The sequence below is a fragment of the Xenia sp. Carnegie-2017 genome, unplaced genomic scaffold, assembly GCF_021976095.1.
Source record: "Xenia sp. Carnegie-2017 unplaced genomic scaffold, XeniaSp_v1 HiC_scaffold_24, whole genome shotgun sequence".
Taxonomy (NCBI): Eukaryota; Metazoa; Cnidaria; class Anthozoa; order Malacalcyonacea; family Xeniidae; genus Xenia; species Xenia sp. Carnegie-2017.
The window spans coordinates 367,086-386,975 of NW_025813487.1; the positions used below are offsets into that span (position 1 = coordinate 367,086).

The 19,890-nt window shown below is 34.1% G+C and overlaps 1 protein-coding gene across 1 annotated transcript; it reads left to right on the forward strand.

The window, feature by feature from the left end:
* The first annotated feature begins 604 nt into the window (after positions 1–604).
* LOC124451139 (coiled-coil and C2 domain-containing protein 1B-like) lies at positions 605–7,759 on the forward strand. The gene is made up of 6 exons (XM_047001769.1): positions 605–732; positions 4,298–4,414; positions 6,096–6,169; positions 6,385–6,440; positions 7,124–7,175; positions 7,537–7,759. Exons 1-6 carry the CDS (start codon positions 605–607, stop codon positions 7,650–7,652), a joined length of 543 nt encoding a protein of 180 aa, XP_046857725.1. The 3' UTR covers positions 7,653–7,759.
* Positions 7,760–19,890: the final 12,131 nt, after the last annotated feature.

Here is a 19,890-nt window from a genome sequence, read left to right on the forward strand (position 1 = left end):
AAAGAAATTAACAGGTCTTGTTAAAACTTTCGTAATGTGAAGGATTTTACTATTCGCGACTAAAAGGCTTAAATTTAGAGTGGGAAATATGTTCAGAAAGGATGTCCATGACGTCTGTACTGTATTGATTAAGTGTTGAGGTTACACCACAAATGGAATGATAAAAAGTTATTAAAAGAACATTGTATTAACATGTATGAACATTTATGTTGGACTATGAAGACTGACTACATTCTACAAATATGGAAAAGAGGCAATTGCAAAAGGGGAGAATGGAGAAACATGATCCAGGTTGTAAAGTTTATAGTTAGAGTTTACAACTTTTAAATTTAGTTTGCATGTGTATGAGGTTATTATGAAGGATCACGGAGGTCTATTTTTACAATTTGAAGATGAATAAAAAATAGCATCTTTAAACTAGGATTTTGTGATTAAATCTTTCAATTTTTTGTTATCAATATAAGAGGTCAAGTGCTGCAAGTAAATAGTTGGTTTTCACTCGTTATTTTTTTGAAATGCATACTAAAATATTTCAGTTTCTAAAGAAACATTACAACACAATAGTCTATTTTAAAAGCGTTCATTGAATTTCTAAGAGAAGAAAATGTCGCTAAGTAATTGCACGACGCAAAAAGAACTTGCGATCAACAAAAAGAAAGAGACACCATGTAACAGGAGTCAGATTGAAAAGAAAAATTTTAAACTACGACTTTATTTGAAACTGAATCAAAGGTTTTACCAAAATCAAAGGAGACCACTCGAACAAAATCTGTATGCTCGTTCAACCATTTTAACCAAAGATACCAACGTTTGAAACCCTTAAAACTTAACTAACATATGTTACTGAAAGTACTTAACAAAAACGGAAAATGCCAAATAAGAAATTAATTTAACCTCATCAAAGGAGCCTTACTTATCTTTTCTTACATGAAGTACGCCTACTCAATGTTTCCTGTTTCCAGTTTGTTATTTGCATTTTTATTTGAGGGAGAAACTTTTCCTTCTTGTTTCAATGTAATAAACCATATTTAATCATTTGTACTTTGCTTGAAGTTTTCTCTTATGCCAAAGAAGACAAGTACCTCCAAAATTTGAACGCTTCTACCAAGGTATTTATATAAACAACTAATATTTGAAATACCATCGATCAATTTTCTATAAAAGCGATTGTGTTAAAGGGTTATATCACGAATTTTAGCCCCTTTTATTAGCTTAATTGAAAATTTGGATTATTTGAAGAACTATGACATGTCGCTGGACTTAAACAGATAAATATAAGTTCCTTAATTTTGCCTCGAAAGTCGGGTACTTTTGCGAATTTTTACGACGCCATATTGATACTTGTGACGTAGATAGTTGAACACGTCTGTTTCCGTCAATATAATATTATATTATAGGAGGTGATTTTGTTGTCGTTTTTCTTGTGTTAAAACAAATAATGACAGTATTTTCAATAAAATATTAAAAAACAAGTTGTCCGGAAAGTATGGCTTCAAATCAGTGCTCAGATAATTCGAATTCGATGTCTGAATGCGTATCTGATTCGAGCTCGGAATCCGTGGGTTATGTCGAGCATTTAAACGACTTCGCATATGACGATGAACCGCTCGCAGGAGATGGTGATGAAGTGCATACTCAGATGATCCCGATGGAATTCTCCTGCGACCTTAGAACAACGAAGTGATGGCGTAATTCCACTCGGTGAATGGTAAGTTGTTGTTTTCTCCTGTTTGTAATATACATAAAGTTACTTTATAAACCAGAATGCTCCACGTTTCAGGTGTAATTGTCAATGCTGTCATACCGATTTGTTAGAAGGCGCATTAGAGTACAGATGCTGTAAGGAAATTGGACCAGCTTTGCAGAAAATGACATTCGATGGCAGCATTGAGAAAATATCATGCATAACACAGCATGCCAAATTTGGGCCTTTAGTTCATGAGGCTGTCCTTGAAAACGTCGGGCCACTATTGAGAGATAGGAATGGATGTGCTTATCGCCGCCAAGCATCACAATCATTAAATATGTAAGATTGTAAATTGTATGAGAAACAATGTTATAATCAACATTGTTTCATCAACAATAATTAGTCCAACCTTTTTATTTACTTCAGGTACTTGAGAGCTGTGGCATACAGATGGTTGATGCGATGGTTTTGTGGGTCTATGGGATGGGAGAATACTTGGCCTTTACCTGCTTGTGTTTACCACTTTATTCGGAAAGCATATCCAAGTGGTAACACAACAGGTTACATACCATCAGAGGGGCGATGATGGAATAGTCTTTTAACTTGTGCACTGTAGAGACTGTTGACCTTCTTTGCTGAGTTTGGAATGGTCAGGAAATATGCCTAGATGAAAACCAAATAGGAGATACATGAATGCACTATATAAGTTGACATGCAGTTTAATGGTTTGAAACAAGAGTAAACAATAAAAACAAATTGGTGCAACTACTGAGAGGTTAAGCTGAAAGAATTAAATGAAAGAATATATTTTCTTCAATGTCAGTCTGGGAAAAAGACAAAAGAAAAATATATGGAATTAAATCATAGCATAAATGTAAAAATGGAAAATAGCAAGCCGTTCAAATGGCGAATCATTTGCTTCCCAGTGCATACTTAAACATGCTCAGCTTCATCACTAGTAGATGGTACTTCCTCATTGAGAGAACATGTTTCCTTCATCGATGGCTTATGGAGTATGTCGAATAATCTACAAAACTTATATCAATTTACATATGACAAAGAAAAATTAACATAAACAAACGTAAACTTACTTGTCTTCGCTTTCGATCGGTTATTTCGTCCTGTAATGGTTCAGGAATCCCAGCCACGTCAATGGTTGGGAAAGCATCTTTCTTCAACCTTGTTTTGAGCTTGACTTGCACGCTCAAATTAAGGTCAAAACAAGAATCTTCAAAATGCGCAGAACACAGACACGAGGTAGAGGAAGCCTCAAAACCCGGTCTATGTTTACGCACAAAATTTACCCATTTTCTATGTATTTGCGGCTCTGTTTCTTTTTTAGGAAACAGATGCATCGACAATCCTTCGGTTTTTGAATCATTGGCGCAACTAATTTGATTATGTCCGCCAGCAACACAGCGTTTTCCTCCGCGTTTCTTATTAAGATTACTAGTCGAATACGCCATGTTGATATATGTGTTCAACTTTCTACGTCACAACTCATTAGCATACCGATCAAAAAGTTCGCAAAAAAAATGCTGAAAATCGTGACTTTGAACGTCCATAAAATCACTTTCACCAATCCAATTTCAATTATAATTGCAGATTTAAAATCACTGAAATAAGGTCTTTCAATTTAGCTAATAAAAAAGGGGGGCTAAAATTCGTGATATAACCCCTTTAAGTAGCGTAGTCAGTTCTCAAGTTTAGTCACGCTATGAAAATTTCGGAACTTTATGATCATTTATTTCTTTGGAAACCTTTTTTGATATGGATATGGTTTCAAATTCCATTCCATTGATGTAGACATAGTTTTAAACTTATGTCATAAGTGATAAATCACTGGAAAATACTAAAAGACATGAATACAAACACAAATCTGTATTTTACTGTACATATTATCAATGCATTATTTGATAATGAAGTGCATTTGAAAACATTTTCTTGTCTACATTCTCAGATATTCAAACTCTAAATATATAGTTTGTTTATCTGTTCTAATTTATCATGTAAAATTTAAAATTTTAAAGATGGCATTCATATCAGTAGCCACTGGTCTGTATTAATATATAATAGTTTGGTGGTAATAAAGTGAATGATTTAAACCTGGGAGTATTGTTACATGTTTGTAGATGTAGATTGTTCAGATTTGTGCAGTCATGAGAAGGATTGTTGTTGTTGATGTTAATTGATGTTTTGTAATTCTTAGTGGTAGTCATCTCCAGAATAAAGTGAGGAGTAAAAGTCAGGTTTTCTGTACTTGTTGTCAGGTTCATACGTCATCATATATTGTGTGTACAGGAAATTTGTCTGTGTGTGAATGTCAATTGTGTATTGTCATCATGGATTAGTCCAAAGTAATGTTTTTAGTTGCTCATTTTTTTCAGGTTATTGCTGCCACCCTGGGGCGTGTACCTAATCATGACATAACTGGACCCAGTCCTTTTGGCACATTTATATAGAGGTGAAATCTTGATTTGTTTCTGTCTGTCGGTTTCATTTTTTGCAGAGGGGGATTTTTACGGAATGAGGGGGAGCTTACAATCATAACAAAGTTGAACCTTTCGAAACATTTGAGATATTTTGTACCTATTTCTACTTTTATTTAAGGTTTGAGAAATTGGAGATAAATTGTCGACATGATTACGATTCTTTACAAAGTTCTTTCAAACATGGTAATCCTCCTCCACGTTATCATTATGAAAACAGAACATTTCATAACGTCAGGTGATTATTATCTTACTGTGTTTATTTTAAACTTTAAAAACCATTGAGTGAATGTATTTTCTCTTTTCTTTTATTTTGAGTGGATTTTGAATAAATTTCGAACTAGAAATAGCGTTTTACATTCTGCTCTTAATGTCAATTGAGATTTCATAATTTGGCGTAATTTCTTTCAGTGTTGGACACTGTGGGGTGGGGTTAGGATAAATAAGGTTTTGATAATACTTAAGGTGAGGGATTTGTTAGGGTGAGGAAGAAGGAGAAGAGTCATGGTGATTGTGTGCAACGCTTTCTCACCTATCTAAACCCTGTGCAATCCTTTCTCACCTATGTATTTAAACCCTACAGTACGGACCTCGAGTATCATGACTTAACTCGTGAGTATCGAATGGCGAGTCAATTGCGAGTCTCTCTCGAGTGTGAGAAGTTTGCGAGTGAATCGAAATATCTTGCAAAGATTTTTTTCTCCAGTATTTGAAATTGACAAACATAATCTTAAGTGTATTGACAAGTAAAATCACACCATCTCATTCATTTTTGTCGACGTAAAGTCAATGAAATTGTCTCAGAAACCATTCTCATATTTGAAACATTTCTACAGGCAAGTGAATCGCAAAAGTTCTGGCCATTTACTATACACGTGGTCTTATATCGTTCTTGCTATTAAATGTCTATGGCTTTTATATCAATAGCGACTACATCCAAAACTCCAGGTCAACGAAGTTCTTTCAGAACCGAATTCAAAAGATTATACGTACACTCATCGCATAGCTACATTTCTTAAATATTTGGCTTTAAAGAATATTCGTTTTTTGAATGCGTTCTTTCCTAAGATTATATATGTCCATAATATAAGACTGTTAGAAGAAAATGTTTGAGCGCTATTTCAATTTACTCATTGATTGCGTGACATTTACTTTACATTTCTCTATGGTCTCTACCGCTTTACAAATAACGTTTGTGCCATGAAAAATGTGAAATGATTAAAATGCTTTTGTAAAAAATTCAAAAGATTTTAACGTCGTTAGGTCCCGAGATATTGCTTCAAATGAATAGTCGTTTTGCTCCCATGTTTCATAAAAAGATATAAAACCGTTGCCTTCAAAATGTTCAACGAATTTTACTTGTCACTACACTTAAGATTATGTTTGTCAATTTCAAATACTGGAGAAAAAAATTTTTACGAGTTATTTAAATTCACTAGCAAACTTCTCACATTCGAGAGTAACTCGCAACTGCATCGCGTGTCACTCGCTCAATCGCAACTCGTCACTCTCGAGTGACTTGCAAATGCATCGCGTGTCACTCACTCAATCGCAACTCGTCACTCTCGAGTGACTCGCAACTGCATCGCGTGTCACTCGCCATTCGACACCCGCGAGACAAGTCATGCTACTTTTTGTAACCCTTTCTCACCTATCTAAACCCTGTGCAACCCTTTCTCACCTATCTAAACCCTGTGTAACTCTTTCTTACCTACTTAAACCATTAACACCCCAACATTAAGTTCACAAATAATAATGTTCTAACATTTGGTTAGAGTGACTAAATTCGAAGACTGACTACGCTACTGTATGTAAGGTTAGTTTTATTTGTTGCTTTTACTGCAGTAATTTCACAAACACCTTTAACTAACAAACACTAACATAATTATTTTATGTTTATTTTATTTTCAACCTGACAGATCGAATACAGATTTGGGTGACCAGGATTGTGAATTAAGAATCGTCAAATGCATCAATATTTCACTTCCTTCAGGTAAATATGTCTTTTCTTCTTTATTGTTGAATTGGATTAAAATCTTTGTGCTTAAGGATTTAGGATAAAATATAGTGGAATTATAAGGTGTCTAGAGGATTAATAAGGTGTCTAGAGGATTAATAAGTGTCAGGTCAAACAATGGATGTTTGATCTGATACATACATCTATAAACCTTAAAAATCAATCTTTAAAAAATTTCAATATACTTCAAGGTTACAACAAAGACGATATGAAAGTGTATGTGTCCTATGAATTTCCCTTTCCAAACGTAAGTTGGTTTATGATTCATTTAAGAAATAGAAGATGTTTACTGTGTTTGCACAGGCTTATGCAAACCAAGTAGACCTTTGAGAGCTGATCAGTGCAAGCCTGAGACCGAAGGTCGAGGGTTGCAGAAGCTCGAGCGCTTTCACAAACGTCTCCTAGGTTTGCATATGCCTGTGTTTACACGGAAAACATCTTTTATTTCTTTTATAAAATAATAATAACGCGAGAAAGACAAACATTTTAATTTTTCCTCAAAAGTGATCAGTTTGCAAATTCTTTTTGACTGATTGATTGTTTTGATTGATTTGATTGGTTGAGCTCAGATGTGTTTTGCACAGGTTAATGCAAACACGGCTCTAGACCAATCAGCGCACTTGTTTCATTGTGTTTATTTTATAAAAAAAATCACATTCACACTACAATGATTCACCAACATGACTGTGAATTGACATATTTGTATGATTAGACTCAACGCAAGAGCGTGCAATTGTGACAAACAATAGAAGCATTGTTAACAATTTTGTTAGACAATAAAATCATTGTTCAAGCAGTTGTTCTCATTACCGTTGAACAAATTCTATGTTTTGCAAACGACAGATTTTGCTCATGTAACAAACACTTTCTGACTTTTTCTTAAATCAATGTTATTTGTCTACACTAAATTTTAAAAATACTCAACTTTAGGATCAACCTCAAACTGGCTTCACGGAAACCATCAAACACAACATTAATCCTGGTAAGTTTTATTTGATATCGTACAGCCTTGGAGTGGGGACTGGGGAGGAGTTGCTTTACTATGGACATTGAACTAAAATACGTAGAACGCTACCTCAAGCAAATAATTGAAGCCATATCTTACGCCAGACACGCGAGATTTTACCCTAGACACGCGTGTTTAGTGTTTCGAGCTTCTCTCGCGGAGTAATAATTGATTGACTACACACGCGTGTCTGGGGTAAAATTTGGCTTCAAAAAATTATTAGGGTTTTGTATTACAGGTAGCGTTCCATGTATTTTAGTGCAATGCTATAGACAGAATGGTCGTCTTACTTAAGTACTCATGACGTCATTAATATCCTATGTTGTTGTTATTGGAGTGGCAATGGGGACTGGGGAGGAGTATTTTTACAAGAGACAGAATGGTCGTTTTACTTCAGTTCTTGAGACGTCAATAATATCGAATGTTGTGGTTGTAAGCTTTTTGATATGCTAGAACCTTCCCCCCTCATTAAATTCATTATTCTACATCGATGATCAATTACGCTGTTTTTTCGTATAGAATTTGATTAAAAGTTTAAGATATCTATCGACAAAAAAAAACGATCGTTGGCGAGAATATTTCGACGACAAAGTGTGAAATTTGAAATAAAATACAACAGGTTTGTCGTACGTGAGATGGATGTTTCATTGTTTTACATTATGTGAAATATTTTTTATCGTCAGTAAATGTTCAAACCATTTAGAGGATTTCTGAAAGGTGACAAGACGCTGGGTCAAGCTTCTCTTAAGTTATCACCGTTTGATAATAGATGTGAAATTCACGAATGTCTTAATGTAAGTAATGTGTGGTATTTTTTTGAACTTTATGAATTTATAATTGCAGAAACTGTGTTTAAATCATTGAACTATATATAACTGGACGGCCATCCACCCAGAATAAGCTAGAGGATCCATACTTCAAAAAATTTGTCATTATTGCTATCCTTATCTATCCACAATACTTACTCATATCCAATCCTGCAAGTTCCCATGTGTCTTTTCACCAGAATCCTTTATCCCTCCATATGTCTATGTAGGTCATGTATTCATCTTATATAAAGTTCTATATTTCATATTCTTTGTTCTTAGAAACTCATTGCTTATGGTCATATTGTTGGTGATACACCAGACTCCATTGAACCAGAGAGGCGTTTAATTGACAGAATTATCGAGACTATTTGTAGTTGCTTTACTGGTATAATTACTGATGTAAACGTTCAAATACAAATTATAAAGATATTTATAAAAGTAATGTCAAACTGTTAAAGTATTTAATGAGGGAAATGACGTATCCTTGAGGAATTTAAAGAGGGTAACGACATATGTATCCCTATGTTTTTTACATTTTTTGTCTAATTTTTTATTATTTTTAATATTACGTCACCTACACCAGATATAACATAAATTTCACAAAAAATATTCTCGTACTATATTGAACTTGCAGGAACGATGTCCTTTCAAGGGAAAGAGCTATTTTTTATATAGATATAAGAAAAAATATGCTAGGAAGACAATTTGATCTTTTATAAAAACAGAACATTAATTTAATTTTCAAAGCCTTTATCAAACTTTCTATTTTATGAAGTTATTATAAATTACTTACAAAAATCATCACAGAAAAGAGTATCCAACCATGTATCAAAACCGTATGAGGTACATACCCATATTTTTCAAGAAGTTTAATGAAGTTAATCATTTATTGAATCTAAAAGTTTTTTCAAATTTTCGTAGATTCTTTACAATACGACAATAAGAAATTGAAGGTCTGTTATGGCGATCGGTGCTTAGTACCTATTACATCAATACATCTCTTGATCTTTGACCTTGGAATTTCGGAAAAATAATTTGACCATTTCCATTTGGACAATTTTTGGTTTTTATTCTCCTCAAATTTTTTTTTAAATTTATACTGGAGCCTGTTGCACGAAGCGTGGATAGCGTTATCCATTGGATAGTAGTTTTTTAAATTTATACTGTAGTCTGTTGCACGAAGCGTGGATAGCGTTATCCATTGGATAGTAGTTTTTTAAATTTATACTGTAGTCTGTTGCACGAAGCGTGGATAGCGTTATCCATTGGATAGTAGTTTTTTAAATTTATACTGGAGCCTGTTGCACGAAGCGTGGATAGCGTTATCCATTGGATAGTAGTTTTTTAAATTTATACTGGAGCCTGTTGCACGAAGCGTGGATAGCGTTATCCATTGGATAGTAGTTTTTTAAATTTATACTGTAGTCTGTTGCATGAAGCGTGGATAGCGTTATCCATTGGATAGTAGTTTTTTAAATTTATACTGGAGCCTGTTGCATGAAGCGTGGATAGCGTTATCCATTGGATAGTAGTTTTTTAAATTTGTGAATGTGCATGGTTATATTTTGTTTATGATGATGAAACTTTGTAATTCTAGAACCAATATTGTATTTCATTTATTGTCCAGTTCGAATCGTTGATTTTTCCCTTTTATGACATTTTTGAAGCGCTCAAAAACGTTGCTACTCAGTTCAATGGATAGCGTTATTCGACCTTCGTGCAACTGATCTCTTCTCTGGTAATTTATTGGTAAAGTCTCTGCAAAAATATAAATCTGGTGAGAACCATATATGAACAATGAACATGATTATTGTTTACTTTTCAGCTGTATCCAGTTACAAGCTGTGAATCAGAATGATCTCGTGATGAGCCCATCCCTTACATTTCAATGATGTGTACATTACAATACGAAGAAAGACAAAATTGAAGAAATATTTCAATATAACACTGTGACTCTACGTTGTGGAACGAAATAATAAGTGTGGGAAAGAAGAAATAGTCGCTTTGATCATATTTGGTGAGTAAAATTGTGTAAAACATTGATTTTAAAGCCGTATTGTTTAGCTACTCGTTGTATTGTATCAAAGGTTTGACTAAATGGCAGAATACTCGTTCACTTGGATTCATTGACTGTGCATCCACATTTTCAGTAGATACACAGATGATATTATGCCGTATATAAGATGATTCTAACTTCTGAGAAAAGAAAAATCAACTTAAAACGAAACTATAAGATAAATAGCGCTACACCTATTGGACAATACGATAATATATATTTATGCTTAGTATATCAAATTGCGTTTCGTCATATAAACACAAGTGATCTGTTTACCTATCAAAACGACTATATTTTAATATTTAAATCAAGCACGAACGATTTGCGTCAATTATACATTACCACATTGATAGATAATTATAGATTTATAGTGCCATTGTCGTACAACCTAAGATTTCTGTTGTGTGGGATGCTAAATCACGATTCTTTTGACGACAAACGTTGGTTCATTACCACGAGTATTAAAATCAAAAAATGCTTATCCAATTCGTCTCTTCAAGACTTCAACTCAATGCGTTACAATGCATTAATCAAATGCGTCGATAAAATGCGACCATCAAAATGCGTATTGAAACAACCGGAAACAGCGTTTGCAGCCTCTATATATACTAAACATTCAACAATATAAAATTACAAAGTTTCCTCTTTGCCACGATTGGAAAGAAGGTCTTCCTCAGCAACTCAATGCTTTAAACTTACCATGACAAATGCATGTGCGTAATTTAACGTAAATAGTTCCCATTTTACCATGCTCTTACTTCTTTAGTAATGTTCATGCTTACAGAAAGAGAAAGACAATTCACTTGTTTTGATTATTTATGAAAATTTCTTCCCGTATACTATTTTGTACTGATAAGTTTTACATCGTCCATATTATTATTGATAAATCGATAAAATTTACGACAAGCCGGGTCACGTTGCAAGAAAAACTGTCTGTTGCTCATTTCTTTTGCTGTTTTTCAGTTTTTCCAATTTTTATGAGCACAAAACGGTTATAGCCACAAAGAATTCAACATAATTTATGTATTTTTTAAATGATCCTTTTATTCGTTTGAAAATGACAGACTCAAGTAGTATCAACTATTGTCTGACTATAGCTGCTGATCTTTGGTTTGGAAACTCAAACTGTGACAAAAAATGGCCATTTGAATCGAAATTTGGATACATTTTGGCCTATTTTCTATTTTAATAATTTTTCGGAATCATATTGGTAATTTATTATAAAAGTCTATGTCAAAAACATAAATCTGTTGAGAACCATGTATGGACAATGAACATGATTATTGTCTACATTTCAGCTGTATCCAGTTACAAGTGCGGAAGTGAATCAGAATGATCTCGTGATGAGCCCATCCCTTGCATTTGAATGATGTGTACATTACAATAGGATTAAAGACAAAATTGAAGAAATATTTCAATATAAAACTGTGACGCTACGTTGTGAAACGAAAAAATAAGTGTGGGAATGAAGAAATAGTCGTTTTGGTCATATTTGGTGAGTAAAATTGTGTAAAACATTGATTTTAAAGCCGTATTGTTTAGCTACTCGTTGTATTGTATCAAAGGTTTGACTAAATGGCAGAATACTCGTTCACTTGGATTCATTGACTGTGCATCCACATTTTCAGTAGATACACAGATACACATTTAAGGTTTGACTAAATGGCAGAATACTCGTCTACTTGGATTCATTGACTGTTCATCCATATTTTCAGTAGATACACAGATACACAAAGCATATATTATACTATATTTAATTCATTACAAGATGATTCTAACTTCCGAGAAAATAAAAATGAGCGTTAAACGAAACTATAAAGGCTGAAACACACTAGGCAGTCGCTTCAGTCTCTCGTCTAAAACTACCGCTTTGCGTGGTTACTAAGCTAGAAGCGTAGTCGCGTCATCTAGTCGCTTTGAAAGTTCAACATGTTGAACTTTTGACGTTAGTCGCTTTAGTCGCTTAACACTGATTGGCCAATAGATACATTTTAATTTCCTAAATTCATATCATATTCCCTGCCATAAGCAACATACGGAATTTATAGATTATGCCTTGGAAAACGAAGGCAATATATAGTGAATTCACACTGGAATCTTTCAGTTTTTATATTACTTATCAAATAGGGACAATAGGAGCTACAAACTGGAACCCTAATGCACAACCTAAATGCACAGAATAAGATTGTCCATGATATACGCGTAATGGGCTATGATCATATTGGCGTGTTTTAACTGGCTTGTTCTCTTTTCTCCACACAGTAGTTTGTACTGAGTAAATATTCATATATTAGTAGCTATAATAAAGGCCAAAATAAAAAGTTTAAGTTATGTCTGTGTGTGTAACAAACAGAAATCTTCGCCATGTTCAATAGACGCCACGGTAAAAGTCGCGATGGTCGTTACATGTGTGTTTCTGGCTTTCAAGCGACTGACGCGTGCGCATCAATTCGCTTTGGAGGCGCGACTGAAGCAACTGCTTAAGGCCAATTTATACTTCTTACGACATGTGTCGCGCGACACTCTGGCTTGTGCAATCTATGGGCACGCGCCATCCGACAATCAAGTAAAGCATTTATAGTAAACGCGACAACCGCGCAAAATCTGCATACAAATTCAAAATTATGTTGACATTTACATCAAGTAGTGCATTGGCAGCATTGTTAAAATTCTTTGTGAATCAAATGAATTCATTTCTGCTAAAATGCTAGACAACCACGACACGCTAATGACAATAGCAGGTATAATTTTTCCGCCAGGATTACCACTCTTCGATCTTAAACGCGTTTTGGCTTTCGTAAATCGGTCCCGTATTTTCTTCCATTTTTGTCTGCAAACAGCATCATTTGTTTCGAGCTTTTCGCGATTTCCTTCCATGAATTCTTAGTTTTTTGTAGGCCTTTATACTCCCTTCTAGACGAGTCTTATATATATGAGGGTATTTCCTAACTTCTTCCGCTAATCTTTCTTCGCATCCATCCATGATTTAATATTTTTTCATATTTGTGATAAACATATGCTGTGACAAACACCAAATGACTAACCACGTGTTATTAGATAGCCAATTATCTTGCACGACAATTCGACAAAATGTCTGCGACGTAACAACTTTTTGCGAGGCGCACATGTGCAATAATACGGTGAAATTACGTCAAATGGTACTTCCGTTTTGGGGATATGACGTCATATTCCTCATGCGACATGGCGCGCGACACTTGTCGCACGAAGTATAAATTAGCCTTAAGTGTGTTTCAGTCTTAAGGCCGATCTCCACTTCGACCGTACCGTAGCGTAACGTAGCAAAACGCGACGTAGCGTATCGTATGCATATACGTGTTACATTCTCCACTTTGGCGGTTTTAACCAACCGTACAGAAACGAAGCATGGCGCGAATTTTGATTATAATCATAACATGGCGGTTGTCAGTAAAAACACACTTCTTCTTTTCTTGTTAAAAAGAAGGATGACTAAAGGAAATAAAAATAAAAAGTCTGTATGGGTACGAAAAATATTTTAAGAACGCAAAACTTAAGGAGAATTCTATTTATTAGTCCAAGATTTACGTTTATTTGATGAAGAATTTTTTTTCAAATATTTTCGTATGACTCCTGTTCAATATGAAGAACTTTTGACTATGATTGCTCCAGAGATACAGAAGTCTTGCATAACTCGGGAATGTATAGGGCCTAGTGAGCGACTTTGTGTTACACTCAGGTATCTAACTACAGGAGATTCTCAAACAACCATAGGGATGAACTTTCGAATGAGCCCAACCACTGTTGGACGAATCATCTTTTCAACATGTGAAGCACTGTGGAAAGTACTGTCATTGGTATTCATGAAATGTCCAAGCAATGAGGCAGAGTGGAAGTGCATAGCACAGGGTTTGAAATTAAATGGAATTTTCCACACTGCATTGGTGCGCTTGATGGAAAACACGTCGTGATGCAGGCACCAGCTAACTCTGGATCGATGTTCTTTAATTATAAGAAAACCCATTCTATTGTTTTAATGGCTATTTGCAATGCAAACTACCAGTTCACATTGGTTGATATTGGTGACTCAGGACGGAATAGTGACGGTGGTGTATATTCTTACAGTACAATGGGTGAATCAATTAAGAAAAACAGTTTAAGCATCCCTAGGCCCGAGGCATTCCCTTCCACTCAAAAATGCTATCCATTTGTCATAGTGGCAGATGAGGCGTTTCAGTTACAGCAAAATATCATGAAACCGTACCCTAGAGAAGCTCTGGGAATATCTGAGCGGGTATTCAATTATCGGTTGTCTCGAGCGAGGAGGGTAATTGAAAATGCGTTTGGAATTGTAGCAGCACGATTTGGGTAGTTCGTCGACCATTTCACGCCAGAGTTGAAATGGTTATTCAAGTTACAAAAGCAGTAATCGCTCTGCACAATTATCTTATGGCTGAAAGGTCTTTTTCGCACAGCACGAAATACTGTCCAGCTGGTTTCGTGGACAACGACACAGAAAACGGAAGAGAGCTTGGAGAATGGAGGAAAGTGACACAATGAGATAAGGGTTTAAGAGATGTCAGCAACGCTGGGTCAAACAACTACTCTCGTGATGCAAAGCTTGTTAGAGAAGATTTTAAAAACTACTTCATGTCCCCAAAAGGACAAGTACGCTGGCAGTGGAACGCAGTACATGCTACAGTAGATTGTTTTCAAAACGACGATTAACTAAATCAAAGAATCATTTATTAGTTTTGTCACTGTTTTTATAACATAACGTGGTAGTTAACGCATGCAAACGTAAAGTTATTTGTAACAATAAATTTCTTGAAAAAGTTTATGGAAAAAACATTCTGTTACATTTCGTCATCATCTTCAAACTCAGCAAGAACTTGCAATACTTTGATCTTAGCCAATTTGTTTTTCTTTCCAGTCAAATTCCTAAAGGTAGTAACCAAACTGGAACAGAAAAGAATGTCCTGGTCTTCTGCGTTAGTTGTCTTTTTCGAATCACCATTTTTAGCATATGCTATATCATTGGTAAAGCTTAAGGCCAAAAGATCTTCAATCTGATCTGATCGCCTTTTCCGAGTCTTTTGAAGAGGTTTTGAGTCTGAAATTTCTAGTTTTGCATGGGAATTGTCCACAGTGATTGGTGAAAATGATGTAAATGGTCTATCCTCATCGGTGGAGAGCACATCAGGATTCTCGGCAATTTCAATTGGGATGTTGGTTTCAGTTTTTCGTCCAGTCATCACATCACGCAAAAAGGACAACTCAACGAAATATTCACAAGTTGGCAATTTCTTACTTGTCCCACTACCTGATCGCCAACTCTCGCTTTTTAATGCATCTTCTATAATTATCCTTCAGTCTGTCAAACTCTTTACAAACTACATCCTCTAGATTTAGAAAAATAAAAACCTGTATATCAAACTTTGTTCAGTGCATTTGTTAGAAGATGTTATGCCCTTCATAAACATAGTTGTTTAGTAGCCAATTGCAGAGCCATAGCTAAAACTATAAATGGGGGGGGAGGTGTGTTTATTCTTATATTCAGTAGCGTCAGACTGATTTCTTTTGAAAATGATTTGGCTTTCTAAAGAAATCAGTCAAGCTCAAATAAATATATGAAAAAACAAACCTCCCTCTCCCAATTTAGTTCTCTAGCTATGGCCCATGCCAATTGACTTAGTTTTAACACCAATAAGAAGGAATGCACAAGTATTTCTTACAGTCTAACCCCAGACAAGTCCTTCTTAGGATGGGAATGGTTTGCACCATATACAAAATGTAAGAAGAGTATCATAAGGAAATTGCAATATAAGGATGGTTACAGGTACAATGCAGAAAAAAATAGTGAGCTACACTAAATTTAGTCTGGAATGTTGCAAAATAGACTTTTCTTCTTATCCATGAATATCAACTTCTATTTAAAGCTCATTTAATACTATCATTTCTTAATTAACTGGCATATTGATGATCAGTGTCATGTCACTGTGATAATTGCATGGGTGAGTATCACATATGAATAATATGTTTTAATAAATAGATTATCTATAGAATATAGAATATCAACTTCTATTTAAAGATCATTTAATGCTATCATTTCTTATTTAACTGGCATATTGATGATCAGTATCATGTCACTGTGATAATTGCATGGGTGAGTATCACATTTGAATAATATGTTTTAATAAATAGAAGGTGTAATACGTACTGCTTGCTTATTTTTACTCATAATGGCTCTGTTGTATAAGTTTTGTAAACTGAAGTATTGAATAAAATAAAGCAAAACCCACATAACTAGATATTTCTAATCAAACACATTTAAATAGACATAAATTTATACCAACAAGTGGCAGTTAATAGCAATACAATTTTCACACTCAATAGTAAATGTAGGACACACTTCAATTGCCGAAGCTGGACCAAGAACCGTAGTGATTACAAAATGGCTACTGTATTTTATTACAGAGTTTTACCTGTTTTATAAATTTAACGGTTTTGTGCTTAAGAAAACCAGGTATCTTGTTCTTTTAGGTTTCAAAATTTTAAGCAATGTATATTGTTAAGATAACATACCAGGTACACACAAAGCAGCAGAAATTCGTCGCAATGCTTCCAGTTTCCTTGGTTTGTCTTTATGCAACTTTGACGAAACGTTCCAGATGCAAGGGTATTTTCGCACTTCTTCGATTAAGTTAATCAAAAATGGAGGTTCTTGTACACTTATAGCGCGAGCAGTAGATTCGCTGTTACTTCTATTGAAAGATTCCGCCACAGATGCCTCTGAGTTTTCTTTTTCTCTGGAAAATTCGTTTATATTATCTTGCCATTCCTCAAACGACTCCATTTTGAAAAAAAAACAAGCCAACTTGAGTAGAAAACTTGTTATTTCATTGGTTCAAATCAAACGTACGACGAATTCGTTTCAAAAATGCTTACACTCGGCGAACTCTGGTTTTGATACGCGTATTAAAGCTTTCGACGGTTAGCACTATTTTCCACCCAGCAAACCGCCCTTTACTTTACACAATCGGAAATAAATTAAAGATGGCGGCTAATGGGAAAGAACCAAAAGCTAAAAGGAAACCATGCATGCACTGGTGCTAGGTCGTTTTGAGATGGCGAGTAATTTTATATTTTTATAATACAGTTTTTAATATCAACATATGAAAATATTTACAGATAAATGTTGCAGTATAAATTTTCATGCAACCACCTTAAGTTATAAACTTATAATCCAGGCTGGAAAATATGTCGTTTTTCGACGATTGTGTAAAATACTATATAAAATATTATATTGTGTAAAATATTAGATTGTAAAATATTATATTGTGTAAAATATTATATTTCAAAGTAAAGGGCGGTTTGCTGGGTGGAAAATAGTGCTAACCGCTTTCGACACGTTCGATATCAATCGTCCTCAGTTATAGTGACACTGCGCATGCTCGTCGTTACGTTTTACTACGTTACGCTACGATACGGTCGAAATGGAGATCGGCGTTTAAGCTAAATGGCGCTATGTTTTATTGGATAATACGATAATTTATATTTATGCCTGGTTTAGTAAATTGCGTGTCATCTTGTTAACACGAATGATCTGTTTACCTATCAAAACGACTATAAATAATATTAATATCAATCGCGAACGATTTGCATCAATTATACACTACCACAGTAATAAGTAAATATAAATTTGAAATGCAGTTGCACATGCAGTACTCATGATAATGCACAATTAAATTTATTTAAATTGATAAAATTTTTAAGCCAGGTCATGTTATCACAAAAAAACTGTACGTTTTCCTTTTCTTTTGCTGTTTTGCATTTTTTGATGATCCTTTTATTCGTTTAAAAATGCCTGACATGGAAGTCGACTAATTCACTGATTTCAAGAATCACAGGATTTTATCATAAAGAGGAATCAAGTTAGAAAGAAAAACGCTTGGATTTCTTACACATAAGATATTTATTTTTTTTGAATAAAAGTGCGGTTTTTATCTTTGGACAGCAACTCGTGTCAATCGCTTCGTTTGATGTCATTTGATAAATTTTTTAACATTTGCTGTATGATATTAAAAAATCAGTTCGATTTTGACGAACAGCTTATTTTGCTCACATTGTCACATTCAACATATGAACATTATTGATGTTACAATAAGGTTTGAACTATGATCACCATTTTTAAACAGATATGTATGTGGTCGCGTTCTTTATATTAAATCTCTCATGTTTTGTTGAGTATGTGAAATGTAAAAGAACTAAAGCAAGCATAATTTGGTCGACGAGTTTGTCATATATGAAGTCTTACTTCTAAAACAAAGGTAATTTTACAAAAGTAAAGCAGGATTTTATATCTACATTACCGACCTAACAAATTGCCAAAGAAACATCTCGATGAAGTATGAATAAACATTCATGAGAAATCATATCTAAGTTAATATACCAATTTTTTAACTATTGACCATACGCTGCATGGTAAAGGAACACAGTAAAATCTGTTTAAAATTGTGGGGGAAGGCAGAATAACATGAGAATATTTTCTAAATGTAAGATGCTGAATTTCTTTATAAACTGTAACACTAGTGCCAGTCCCCAAAAATCGAAACAATACTGTTGTTAATGTAAACTTACGAACGCGTAATCTATTAATACTTCTTACTCTTTATCGAAAATATACAAATCATTGCGATCTGGATATAAACGAGAACAATCAGTAATGATACTTTACTTATATTCTGTTGTTTTTTTTTGTTGTTTGTTCATTTCCTATCTAATTCTAAGTACATTTTCTGTATGTATCTAGTTGACATCTACTATCAATAATACCAAACTTTGCGTACGGGTGCCAGAACTTTTATGCTGCGGGAGTTATATAAACTATACTTTTCTATAGAAAAAATGGGAATACGTGAAAATTTATGTAGGGAGGGGGGGGGCGACATGTACAATTATGCATCACCTCCCTTCTTTGCCGACGCCACTTTTGACTAAACTCTGTGTGTCTTGAAAAAGGTTGATGATTGTATTAAACAAACCATTTATTTTAAAACTAAGGAAATTAGCAAAATAAGCAAATGTTACACACGAGAAGAATAAATCTATATTTTGTGAAATGTTTATTCATGCAACACAGAGATTTTTCACAGTTTTACTTTTGATCATGTTTGTTTAACAGTTTTAATATTTACTTTCATTGCAACCTTTACTGTTGTATCTACAGTGTCTTTATTGATCATAAGTAAATATAATTGCGTGCACTTGATGTTTAAAATGTATTCATGATTTACAAAGTTTTATTTAATAACAAAGATTTTTTATAATATGAACTGACTTATGCGAGAATATACATGTATGGAATTTTTGATTAATGAATGGAAAATCCATTCACAGTTTCGAAAATCGTGTCTTAATCAATGACATTCAAATCCTGTCTTAGATAGGTGATTCTCTATTCCTGAGTTAAAACTTGTGAAACTTTATAAGATTTAACAGTAGTCCTTTGGAATTCGATATATCTCAATGTTATTATGTACTCTACATGAGGTTCTTATTTATGTATTTTTATTTCTATAACAATTGTTTTTAGTCAGTGATGTATACTTAGTTATAGAATAATACTGTTTGTTGAAGGAGATCCTGACTCACTCTTTATCTTCGTTCGTTGTATAAATGTGTTTATGTAACAAAAGTCATATGGATAAAAAGTTGATGTTTTAATAATGTATGACTTATGGTCACCATTTTGAACTGATATGTATGTAGTCGCGTTTTTTATATTAAATTTCTTATCTTTTGTTAGGTACGTCACATGTAAAGAACTAAAGCAAGCATAATTTTGTCC

Bases quoted from the DNA above. Each gene is read 5' to 3' on its own strand.
- LOC124451139 (XM_047001769.1), top strand. From the start codon at position 605: ATGTCGCTAAGTAATTGCACGACGCAAAAAGAACTTGCGATCAACAAA. The intron at 4,415-6,095 runs GTGATTATTATC...TCAACCTGACAG, and splicing joins AGAACATTTCATAACGTCAG to ATCGAATACAGATTTGGGTG. The intron at 6,441-7,123 runs GTAAGTTGGTTT...ACTCAACTTTAG, and splicing joins ATGAATTTCCCTTTCCAAAC to GATCAACCTCAAACTGGCTT.